The 13,118-nt window shown below is 41.9% G+C and overlaps 2 protein-coding genes across 2 annotated transcripts; both read left to right on the forward strand.

The window, feature by feature from the left end:
• Positions 1-6,277: 6,277 nt before the first annotated feature.
• Positions 6,278-6,510, forward strand: PHALS_09106 (uncharacterized protein; the record flags this gene model as incomplete). Its single annotated transcript, XM_024724545.1, has 2 exons — positions 6,278-6,316; positions 6,373-6,510. The coding sequence occupies 2 exons, from the start codon at positions 6,278-6,280 to the stop codon at positions 6,508-6,510; spliced, it is 177 nt and encodes a 58-aa protein (XP_024575411.1).
• A 2,506-nt stretch (positions 6,511-9,016) lies between these two features.
• PHALS_09107 (uncharacterized protein) lies at positions 9,017-9,709 on the forward strand (the record flags this gene model as incomplete). The annotated part of the gene is made up of 1 exon (XM_024724546.1): positions 9,017-9,709. One exon carries the CDS (start codon positions 9,017-9,019, stop codon positions 9,707-9,709), a length of 693 nt encoding a protein of 230 aa, XP_024575412.1.
• Positions 9,710-13,118: the final 3,409 nt, after the last annotated feature.

Consider the following 13,118-nt stretch of genomic DNA (forward strand, 5'->3'; position numbering starts at 1 on the left):
ATAATGAAAAAACCCTACAGCACGTGCTTGACATGGCTTACACGGCCCCTAAAATGGGGGTATCGTACTCCATCATCTCTGTAATGGGACCTGACCCATTGCAACAATGCTGTTGCGCTCCATACGCTACAGATGTTAACGTTGGTGATAAGGCCGAAATCAGTCGTATATCATTTCTCTGCCACTCGATGTTATTTAAGGTTGATGATCAAAAGCGGGCATGTAAACTCAGAAGTAGGTCACCCAAGTAGGCAGAAGCGTACTGAGTGAATTTCTTGATTGTTTCCTTCGTTTGGGTTATGATTGACCATGGTGAAAACGGATTTGGACACCCACATACTAACTTCTTCCTAGATTAGGAATGAGGTGATTTGTTTACGACATTCAAGAAATCGAAATTGATATCTAAAGTAATTGTTCTTTATCGTAGCCGCAATATTTCTATGCGACAGTCAGGCACATATATTACCAACGTCTTTGTCATTTGCATGGCTCGCCGTTCAATTCTCGAAAGTGATACCTTTTATTGTCATCCAATGCATAATCATGTAGCAGAATCTAACCCCCAGCGTCCATCTTGATACCTTTGCGGGTATGTGATTTATAATGTGCTGGGCTATGCTGAAAGACAATCAAAATTCATGCTAAAATAATGTTAGTGCCTTTTTTGAAAAGATTATGTATTGCCATCAAAAGAATGTGACTAAAAATTCTACTGTCGGCGTTGGGACATCCTTCTGTTCGTAATTAAAAAGCTGTCGTTGCTGCTTTTAGTATACAATATCTTTTGAAGTGTAAATCGTACGTTTTATGTGTTTACCATCAGGATTTCGACCAAGTCATATCGCGAGCGCTGCAAATCAATGAACATTTGATATGCTCGATTACTCAAAAAAAATCAAGTCAAGCTCTCGTTTGTACTTGCGGGACTTACAACATTAAGCTTCATATCATAATCAAGCGTGAAAAGCTGCTGCTCCAATCAACAAAAAATCGGCAGATACGACAGCAACTTACGTGGGCCAGAGCTGCCGCTATCGGGCGATACGGTCTAATTTGAACCTGGTGGTACATCGGACTTTACCTTTGTGTGAGCTTACACAAACCGGAAGATAACAGCATTGGCTGATATGGTAATCTACTTCTTTTTCAATTTTAATCTCAATGAACGATATATTTTGGCCTGAGGTTACGAGGTATATAATTCGATATACACTACATCGCAACGAGTCAAGTGCTACACGTGGTATCAACTAATTTAATTTTTTAAATTGACTCCGCCTATAAGGATTAAGTTGTAGATTTTTCGATAAAGCTTAAAGGTGAACAACATTTATTTTGTTTTAATAACATTCCATTGTTGACCCTCACAGTTAGTTTAAAGCTTTGAACGACCATGGAGATGCTTCACGATAAAGTACCGTGATTAGTCGTCAATATAGATAAGAGTCATGGCTTATCCGAAAAGGATCAGCCCTGAGCTTACACGATGTGTCACATAGGCATTTATTGCTGTCGATATGCACATCGATTTCTTTTCTGCTAACTACAGTTTTAACTTGAACAAATTTCGTTACTATGACGAGAGGATGTCGGTTTGGCACCTTTAGAGCGGCTGCTTCCATTCTTTTACGTAAGCTAACGCAGACTACTATTAACGTATCTTCTCACGTGTGAGGCGCGCCACATTCCAAGTATCACCTGGCGTCAATCCCACAGCGATTAGTTAAAATGAAACAAAATTTTTGACGTAAAAAAGCTGAAATACTCAACAATTTTCAGAGGACAAAATGACATGTTTGACAAACGTTTGCCTTGATCTGACCCGACAACATAGCGCATTTGGTCGCCTAAGATAAGCGGTTACCTCTCAACTACCAGCAATAATAATGCGCTTATGGGACCTTTCCCGACGTCTCAGCTATAACTTTTACAGTCTAAAGGGTTCGACTAATACAAAAGGAGGTGATTGTTACATCCCAGAATTGTTCTTTGCAGAGCTATCGGCGTTCATTATCAATGTCTAGGATTATGTGAATAAGTTTCCAATCGAACTAGGAGCGTCGTGCAATCTTCTGCGACGCGCCTGTTGGAAGGATTAATGATGTAAAATACACAAACTAAATCCGTGCGACATGCGACAGAGACGAGACAAAGTGTCAAATGTTCTTTCAAGTACTTTTTTAGTAATTTGAGGAGTTTGTCATTGTGAGACGCTGTTTACTCCTCTATCTAAGCTCACATTACGATCTCACATTCGGTCAAACGTGACTTAAAAGTTTTCTTGTCCGACTAGAAGTCGAACAGATTGCGTACCACATAATTACTAGCAATTAGAGCTATGACGAGTCTTGAGCCCACCTCTGTTAGGAACCAAGAGTGTTTTTGGTCCGGTAATTTCGCTGCGACAGCTTTAGTGCAGAACATAAGACTGCTTGCGAGCTAAAAACTATGATTTGGTGAAATGTGCAATGCTGACTGTGTGAGATCATGTTAGGATATAGTGCCCGTCGGGACGAGTACGAGCGGCTCAAGGCAGCGATCTGCCGAGAAGAAGGCAGTTGAGACAAGCAACAATAAGTTGCAAGTCGAAGGGCAACGCCCTTAAGTTATTAATAAGTGTTTATTTTGTCACGATCTACTGCTGAGATATATTACCGTGTGACGCGCCGACGGTTCCGATCAGTGACAATAATGAAGGACGCTCGTTTATCAAGAAATTCGAAGATTGAGAAGGCTTTTTTTATTAAAAGAGTATGACGACATGGAGACGCGAGATACTTCAAGCGTGTCTTCTGAATGGAAGAATGTGTCATGAGATTGATCTAGCCCCTGACGCCAGGCACCGTGCCAAACATTCTTTTGCACGACGAATTGGGTTATTCTACTCAGTCCCAAATTTTATTTCAAAGTCGAATGACAGGTGCGATTGAAAACTTTTCTTTTAGAATCGTAATCACTACCCTGGCGCATACTAAACGCTGTGCTGCACAATAACATTACTAGTTGTATCCTGTTCAGCATCTTGGCTTAATCAATGGGTATATTCCTTTGCTGAAGAAATACTAGGATATTCTCTTCACTGCACTGAGTATCCTGCGGGTCTCCTGGGAGTAGTCCAGCGCACTAGCGACGTTCAATTGTTCGGCACGGCTTTTTTGGGCTGCATTGTTTGTATGCATAGATCTAGTTTAGCGGCACAAAAGTCGTGCAGTCAAATAAAAACGTTCTCATACATGTAGTCACTCAAACAAGCTGTTAGCCAACACAGACAAGGGTATGTTTTGCATTGACAAGATTGAATTTTCGGGATGTTTTTTTTTCGAAAGTTTGCAGGCAGATCCTGCAAAGACGTAAGCCACTGCGGTGTTGCTAAAGCAGCATTTAAAAAACGTGGCTTGGCCTGGCTGACTGCTGGCATCAGTTTGTGCAAAGTACGATACAACTATACCCCTCATCAATTTCCATAGAAATAGTGTAAAACGTTATGCAGTATGTAGTTGTATGTTCTCGAAATTTGGAGTTTTCAAACGTATGTCCCACATTTAATGTCGTTTGTGACGTTTATTTTCCTTCGGGTGGTCTGTAACGAGCTAACTCCTGATCTAAAGCAGCGATACGATTTTGAGCGCTCGCGACGCCTCAAGCCAATCGATCCAGTTGCGCATCGCAAAAAAGTAACCCATGCCAGTAACTTCCACGCAACAATAGTCGCCGAGAACGTGCTGCCACACCAAGCTCACAAGATCCAGTCGGCGGAGGGTCGAACTCCGCCGCTCTGCTTGACGAGCAAAGGAGAGTTGACTGTTAGGAGTAGGCAATGTGTCATGCAGCGCTGTAACCGGTATCTGGTGGAGTGGAAAGGGTACTTTCACTTTGAGAAGTTAATGAGGTCAACTTCGGTAAAGCTGACCCGGCGCTATACTACTTATGATATTTGGTGGACTTTCTGTCCATATCTCATGAGACGAGACGCATCGCTGCGTGATTTACATAAGTGGATGAAGCCCGATTCAATATCAAGTTTGGATTTGATCAGTAGCTGTACCTGGAGGCTCATGGACATGAACAGGGCTATTGACTACAAGAAATTCCGGTGGTGGGCAGCCGCTTCGGCGATCTTTGTGCTTTGACCTGCGATAACCAGTCTTAATCGACAACCTGTATATCGTCTGTTTTACTGAAGCTGGCTAGTTGAGTATGAGGCAATCAAAAAGGCATGCCGTCTTCACTAAGTGATCAAATTGAATATGATACTCTTTGACGTTTTTGCCAGCGTTCAGTACAAAATGTACGGCCCTCTTGAATCGAGCTTAGTTACTTAGCAGCTGTTCCTTTAATATCAGGCGATATTCCCAAAATGTGTAGACCCGAGAAGTTAAATACCGCCCGTGACCGTCTTTCAGAATCTCTCAGTTTGAGTATAATGCCCACACGCATTAGTGTACGAGAACTTTGTCGTGACGGGCAACTCGTGATATATTAAATCCATAATCTCGATGTAACTGGATCCGCAAAAGTTGTGACTATCGCACTTGTAGTCGCACAGACGCTGCTCGGTGGGTCAGGTCCAGCTCACTAGAAGGAGCAAGACGTTAACGTGTTCTATGATGTAAGGATCGTAATACTCTCTGCAGTGGGAACGTACATGATGGAAGGGTCGTAATACTCTCTGCAGTGGGAACGTACACGAAGCCGGATCGCATGAGCATCTCATCCTCAGCGAGAGACCTTGTCGTATGTCTCACGGAAAGAGTGAGAAAGCTTCGGAGATGCATTGTGGTTGCTAAAGTCATAGAGAAGAGAAAGCACATAGAAAAAGAAATTCGATGCCGATTGTGATTGCATATGAAAAGGAACTGTTTGGTGCAACAAGAGGAATAGCCATCCGGTGCAGTTGGTCTCGAAGAGAATCTTCTAATGGCTGATATAGCAGAATAAATGTGACCCTAGTGTGCTTAACATGTTGATGGCAAGGGTGCGACGGGGATACGTAACGTATCTTACGGCTTACGTACACCTAACATGGTGTCATTATTGCCCTTGGCTTCGAAGCAAACTCATGCTTACCAAAGTAAAGTGCCAAGATGTAGCAAAAAAGTTAGTATCGGTACGGTCGAGGAAAATACATTTTCAAAAAGGCAGAGGTTAATGGTTTATCCTAGTTTTATCATTATTGACGACAATACGCGTTTTGGTTATTCGTCTGCAGTTATCTGAAATTGCTCATTCTTCAACTAAAACTATTAAAATACTCGGTACTGAAAAGGGGTGTGCTCCACATCCAAGATACGGTAATTGCATTAGTCTTTGCGCTCTGGTTAGCGTTAAAAGTACAGGCCACCAGATACTATCTCTGTGCAAGGTATCTTGACATTCCCGCTGCATTTGGTAGCACTTGCCGTTGGTTCAACGGCTGAGCCATTGTAAGCCTGTACCCCCTGCAGCAGGACACTATCTTGTTTATATATGATCTAGACAAGACCCGCTTGATGGGCGTTTAGATCTGACTAATACTGCGGTGATAATTCAAGTAACGGTTGACGGCTCGAAAGCGCTACCGCCTACCAAAATCAATTTCCAGCAAAGAAAATGCAGCGGTAAACACCCTCGGAAAGTCATGGTCGGAATGTCGGCTAATCTTTCAAAAATCAGCAACAAATACGGTATTCATGGAGGGCCTCTGTGCAGGTGTTGCATGCACGGATATCTATATCTTCTATGTACACTCGATGGCTTTTCAAAAAGTCGTAAATGCTGCATGAATGCGTATCGCAAATTTCGATACAAGATGGTCGGTTAGACGGGGCCAAATATGCGTGCTAGAGGCAATTGATTTTACCCAAGATGAGTGATTCCTTCACCACTAGGCAGCAGTTTGCTTCAATAAGGGCTACATCCGCGGAAGTGTCAGACATTTAGTCTCTAATTGCCCCGTACACTTGACATTTGAGGTATAAATGGGTAGGCTTACAAGGATAGCTGGACGACTGACCATTGCGATGAAACGTTGAGACCTAATAGGCGTAGGGTCTCCTAATGGAAAAGAATTGAGCTTTATTTAGCTTGTGATGGTCGAGGTCAACAGGTCTCCACTCTACAGAAGCGTGCTTTTAAGACGTGGGGTGTATATTCCTAGTTTGCTGGTCGTTAGGATAAACGTGTTGGGTTTTGCAAAGCCATGTAAAATAATCTTAATAGTTTCAAGTTCGATGCGCCACTCTGTGCTGCACACACTTGATTGACTAAACATAAAGGAATATGTGACCGAATCAGCATGCCAAGTACGGAAACTGCATTCGTATGTTTTGCGAAGGTGCGTTTTTGAGCCGCGGTCTCAATGGAAATACCGTGCTGAGATGGATAAGACAGGGTGAGCTGGGAGTCTCATCGATCAAGTCGGTTGAGACAGCAAAGGAAGGCTTCGAGCTGGGTCCCTCAAATCAAATCTCTGCTGGGTTGAGAGAAACTAATGTGATATCCTTTAAAAGGCGGCTTGGAGCGCTTTAGCGGCTTGGTGTCCTCCAAAACCTTCGATGGAATAGGCAAAACGATTTAATTGTAGTTTGATCTGACATTGATCACTGTCATTCATGTGGCTGCGCAATGGTACAGATAGGGGACGTGTCCACTGTGACTCAATTAGAAAGAAAATACATGTTTTACAGCGGTATACATTGTTGATGATTATCTTCAGAAAATGCATGCGAGTATTGCCAGGCACGGAGATGATTAAAATGATATTGATTGCACCGGAAAAGAGATGGTATTATCATCCGCAATGGATGGGTCTACACTTTAGGAAACACTGGGTGCCTATAACATGGAATATATTCTCAGCGACCATACAAATTATCCAACACGGATGTTGCCTTAGATTGAGGTATTTGTAGTAGCTTTACTGCACGACGCTCAAACAAGGAAATGGTGAGATGTCATAGACACCCTACTTCATACAGTTTCGGTGTTATACGGGAGGACATGTCTGATCTATGATCTCATGGCGCCAACTTTGGGTTACTGTGCACCGTGGTTGAGCCAATTTTAACTAAGGTATTTAACGCCCACCATCGGAGGTACCAAACTGTAAGCCGCTCAAGTGATCAATACATAAAATCTTTTAATGCTAGAGTGTTTTTGATTAAACATAGTCTACATGGTACTTGATGTATCATTTTTGTTTCACAGTTACAAATCATTATTTTTTCCATTTAGCAGTCAATTTGTCTCACAAATCCCATTCAGGGAGTTCTGTCTTCATCTGTATCGAGAATTAATTGTGATACTTCTTCATGGTCCTAGTGCAATAATGTAACAAGCACATACACAATAAAAGGGTATGCATCACTATGTGTTCTGGACCAAAAAGTAGCAAATTGTGCATGCTTAGCTTCATACAGTCACGATTTTAGTGCGATCATCGATTCCAAATAAGGATTTGCTGCAGAAAAGTAAGGTAGAAAGGCTGCATTACATTACAGACATGATATAAAGACATGTTTGCTCGTGCCACCACCAATCAACTTTTGTCTTTAGCTGGTCCCGTGGTAATAGGACAATTGGCCAGTCAAGGCTATTTTCGCTCGCTTGGATGTGTTTACTACATGAATTCGCTGGGGATACACTACCAGAAATGTCGCCATCGGACATCTGTAAGAGCAAAATTGATTCCCATAGTAAGACTTTTCAGCTATCGATGAGCGCGTTGGGGACATTGTTGATTCTAATCCCCCTCCCCGCATTCCCTTCAAAAAATTTTTTTTTTATTACACCAAACACTGTTAGAAGCTCTCAAAATGCGTCCATCTATGTTGAAGCTACACGGCTGAGTCGAGCTTGCTGAGCAACAGCTGCAATCACCACCAGGTTCTTTGTTCAATTCACTTATTTACCAATTTGATGCTTACCAGCACGAGCCAAGAAATTTTTTTTGAGCTGGAGTGAAGAATAGCCAGCTCGGGACTGCACCGCGATACTCTTCGCCATTCAAACGAAAAATGGCGATGTCTTGCAGTCAATGTGAGGCACACGTACCACACCCGTCAGTTTGATGCTTACTTGAAGAAGTCACAACAGTCCAGTCGTTGACCATTATAATTCCTGGAGGTTTTCACTCATACAAAAAAATTGTTATCTACTTTCCTCATAGTATATGCTTTAACCAAAAGGACCATAAAGTATACGCTAACGAAATGCAATACAACACCACCAAGTCGTCATTAAGCCGGAGCGTTCATGTTGAATGAGCTCCACCCATTAGAAAAGCCAGGTGTCGTTCATATCAAACTTACTAAATGGGTAATATGTGAACCATACGGGTAAGCAACCTTGGCGACTGAGCAGACATCTGGTTAGAAATTTTTTAAGAGATCTGGTCAGGTCATCCGATATCATCTATATGATAGAAGTCGTTGGGATGCAAGATGAAGACTCATTCCTTGTTGAAAAGGTAAAGTCCGGGTGGGAACGACTTGAGGAAACCTTCTTTGCAAATATCCAAAGAGGATTCGTGGGCATTGCATACTTGGTTGCTGTAAATCGTGACTTAATATTGATGTCAATTTTGTAATGTGTATCGCACCGATCGTTATAATCTTATCCCACTAAACGCTTTTTTTTGCGACCTATTCGGACTGCATCGTGCATATCGCCTTTATCTTTTCTCGCATCATTCTCCAACTTTCTTTGCTCAAACTTTATCATCTCCATGTTTATGATTCTGAAGCGTGTGCGACGTCTTGTCGTCCTGATGATCGTGACTGCCTCCAGTTTCTCGAAGCTAGTTGCAAGTGCAGCTGTAACTCTCAGTGGTGTGCCCTCACTAGCCTATCAAGGCCCAACAATTGGCTCGACACCAACCGTCAATCAAGTTTTCCACCGCAGAACCAATGCGATCGATCGGCTTGTCACCTTCATCTCTAAATTGAACACTCGCACCAACAAATACCAGAAGATAGATGGTGCCCCAAAAATCCCTGCCAAATTCAAAAATGTAAGATCGGACAAGATATTCAGCATGGGTCAGTTTGTAAAGTGGTATCAAGAAGTTCATGCTGATGCTTCGCGTGATGCAGCCGAAAAAGACAGGTATATTTTTTCAGCTCTAGCATCAAACGTTAAAGCCCCCTACCTGTATGCTTCAATAACGACGGCGATAAGGAACAACGATGAGATTGGTCTTGCTTTCGAGAGATTGTTATTTGAGGACTGGGTCAGATCTATCGGTCGTGGCAACTTCATGAAAAATGAAAAAGTTTTACAATACCTTCAACATGATCATGATTCTCTTGACGGTCAGAAGATGACGAGATTGCAGTTGACACTGGATAAAGAAAACCATTTCCTGTTCGACGACTTCATGAAATTGAAATCGACCGTATACTTGAAGCGCAGCTACTATCAGCCTCTGTTGGCCAACTTCAAGGCAAATCATGACGGCAAGGTGGATAATAAGTACCCGAATCTGCGGCATAGTCAAACCTTCGACATTGATGCCTTGACAAATCTTGACGAACTGGATAGGGCAGTGACCGACTTTAAAGCTGATTTTGGTCGGTACCTTTTGTCTAAGCTGCGTATTATTGCGAATGACAAAGACATCTCGGAACTGCTACAGGAGCTAGCAGATACTAATCTGATGAGTGATTCTCTTCGAAAGGTCAAAGCTGCATTGATAGCGAGCAAGACGTCAGCACAGCCAAAGCACTAGCTCACTGAATTGGGCAGCACGCGCACATATACTGGTATGTGCATGAATATTTGACTCAATAACGCAGTTGCTTACAAGTAATTGTATCTGTTTATGGTGGTGTGTGTTATGTTTAGCTATAGAAACTCTATGTGGTGCAGTATGAGGCCAACGACGCTCCAACTCTAATATTTTAGCGGCTTTGATACAACGGCGGTGTAGAACACGCGCCAGTTTATAGTGCAAGTAATGTTTGATAACAGATAAAGTAATTAACTTGCTTTTTCTGTTTCAATAATGTTTTAAGAGAAGAAAGCACACTCATAGATCCAAGATTTACAGACAGTACAAACGTCTTTAAATTACGTCCACCAAGGCGATGGTTTACATGATCTGCACATTACACACACGTACATACTTTCATCCGCTGCTAGAGGAAGTTGCGCGTGGTCTACCACGGCGAGCTGTCGTGAGCACGTAAATCGTCATTGACAAGTCACAAACTATTGTGACATTTATCAAAAGTAAACCTTTTGAAACAGTAAAGTTCAATTATATGATATAGTCAAGTTTTGAATGAAGCGGACAGCAAGAAATGGTGAAATAGGCGTGCCCGTCATTTTCAGTCAAGCTGGCAAATTCAGAATTTTGCTGGGATCAAGCTGTATATTAAATAGGTAATTTTCGATTTTCAGAAGTATGGAGAGGATAACGAATATCGAAATAATGACTTAACAAATTAGCAATTTTGGGGATGTGGAGGTGGTCGATCATGAGTAATAACGTGGCGCCAGTTGAGTATTGCAAGAGGATGACAATTTGTGGGACACTTCAATAGAGCTATACCAGGCAATTTATCAAACTCTCCGAATCTGGCAATTGGAAAGAAAGCTGTGACCATCTCATGGGTTCATCTTTTCACTTTCCAAAAAATTTAGACGAGACACGAGACATATAAAGAAAGATCAAACCCAGTTTTTTTTTCTGCACGTCTTCACGATGCTGTATGGAGACAATCTAGGATTATCACAATACTGTTGTGGTAATTCTAGACTTAATAAGCCAAACAAATTTGCAAAGCTGTTTAAAGAGCTGACGCTCGCGGAGAGGAATATCATAAGACCTAGCGCCGGTCCCTGATTGATTTGCAAAGGTGCTCAACGATTGAGAGCTGCCCAAAGAATTAGATCTGATTATAAAAATCTTCTCGACTTGTGTCATGTTGTGCATTTTCCAAATCTTTTGGTATGGCTAATCGTTATTCCCACTACCGAGGAAGATATATTTTCAACTATTATCCATCAAAAACTTTTGCTTTATAGGATCGCAAGTGACTCATTCAAACAGCACGAGCTTATACTTGACTCGCTGTGGTGCATTAATGAAAGAAATCCAGATAAGTAAAATAATACAAATTCGACACATCTACTCTATAATCACATCGATCTTAAGTAGAATGACACATCTTCACAGAACTTTGGTTGTCAATAAGAACAAGAGTGCAGATTGAAATCCATAGGCATCTTTTGAGTCCTAGCCGCTCATTCTTTTTTATGATATAATGTTATGCACTTAAAAGTCCATATTGTCAGCTTCAAGCGCATTGATCACCGTCACTGAGGATGATTTTTAAAGTCGATCCTTTACAAAAACTACGAAAAGCATCATACGAATCTCCATTTTAAGCTTTGGTAAAGCACTCTTCCGATGTGAAGCATCCTGATGAGCATTCAAATTCGGTGTCCAGCTTCATTGCTACGAAATTGTTCTTAAGTGATCTCTAATTTTTTAATTTAATAAGAAAAGAGCGGGCGATGCATATATCCTGAATCTTACAACGATCAATCGCAGCGATTTCGTATCATAGAATTACCGAAACGGTGGGACGACGCTGGATAGCTGAATAGGAGCAAACGTAGCATGTAGGCGGCTGATTGGTTAACTAGCGCGTATACCAATGAATGCTGGCTCTTTTCCAGGTAGAAGGTTATCAGGAATGTCGGTTTGGTGTTCATGGCGTCCAGATTATAGATAATGGTTAGTGGATCGAGCAACTTTGGAAGCAGCCAATACATTTTACTCAGCTTGTCATGTAAATGCATAATATTCCTCTTAAGATCGGCGTTCGACATTCGACTTGATGGACCGTGCTGATGCCCTGGATGAGCAAAGCAATGATCATAATTTGAGCTGATCTTTATCGACGGTGCAGGTCATCACGTCAGCGAGAAAACAGTATCGCCAAGTGGCCTTAATCGCTTCAACCATCTTCCAGACAACATCGCATATTTGAACACAATCATCTGCATTCGACTTTTAGGTAAAATTAAGAGAAACATCAGTTACACAAACTTCCTTTTGGTCTCAAAGCTTAAATAGCCTTTGGAGTCGCGTACCATGCATAGCGGTTGTAGAATTTGATGACCTCTTTATCCGTAAGGTCTTGATTGCACTTAAACTTGTTAAAACTATGACGTTTGCTGGGTATCTTACCAGTGACGTCCAGAATTGTGGTATTGGAGTATACGTGCGTCACTGTGTTTCTCCCTCTCAATAACATCCTTCTTGTGACTAGTATACCATCTTGCCTTAGTACCGCTGCCCGTAGCCTAGTCGACGGAGTGTAAACTTCATGCACCGTTTGCTCTCCCCGTGTATCCAGATGGCACTGCGCAGTATTTCTGTTCTATGGTAAAAGATGGATGTCTTGTGCGGGATGCCTGATCAAATCGCAATATTTGACATCTCAGAGATTTTTAACGTATATGCCTCGGTGGAGAACACAGTGGCTGCGATGATCGTACTATTCTGCGGTTAAAGATCGAGATTTCGATAGCAAAAGCAAGCAGGTATCTAATAGTCCAGCGATCTATTGATCTTCGCAAGCATTATGCGATTCTTTGCAAGGTATTTCCGTACAACAAAAGAAAAGACTCTATTGTTTGCGCTTGCATTGCGATGGAAATTTTAGAGCCTGCAAACGTGTATTCTTTTGCTCGCGACAGCATGTATCTTGTTTACACACATATCCGTAGCGATGAGTGGTGAGTGTACAGATTACGAGTCCTACAAACGTTGGATAAATTTGTGCATCTAACTTGATAATCCTGATTAGAGTGGTTTTTGAAAATCACAAAAATTTAAGCAGCAGAATCAAACATCGGTATCATTATCGTTCTTATTGTCGAATGAAGTTTCATCGCTTGGGTGATTTTGGCGTTTGAACTAAGAACGGCTTAGGAGAATGAGAGTGGAAAGGTGGTCAATATGTGGGATCGCTTTAAACTGTTGTCGAGATACTATGTAGCGGTCGGAAGTCGGAGTCGGAATCGGAGTCGGAGTCGGAATCGGAGTCGGAGTCGGAGGCAAATCGGAAAGTGAATTACGTTTAGTTCACTGTGCTAGTGTAAAGGCTAATCTCATGTTCCTC

The sequence above is a fragment of the Plasmopara halstedii genome (assembly GCF_900000015.1).
Source record: "Plasmopara halstedii genome assembly, contig: Scaffold_350, whole genome shotgun sequence".
Classification (NCBI taxonomy): domain Eukaryota; phylum Oomycota; class Peronosporomycetes; order Peronosporales; family Peronosporaceae; genus Plasmopara; species Plasmopara halstedii.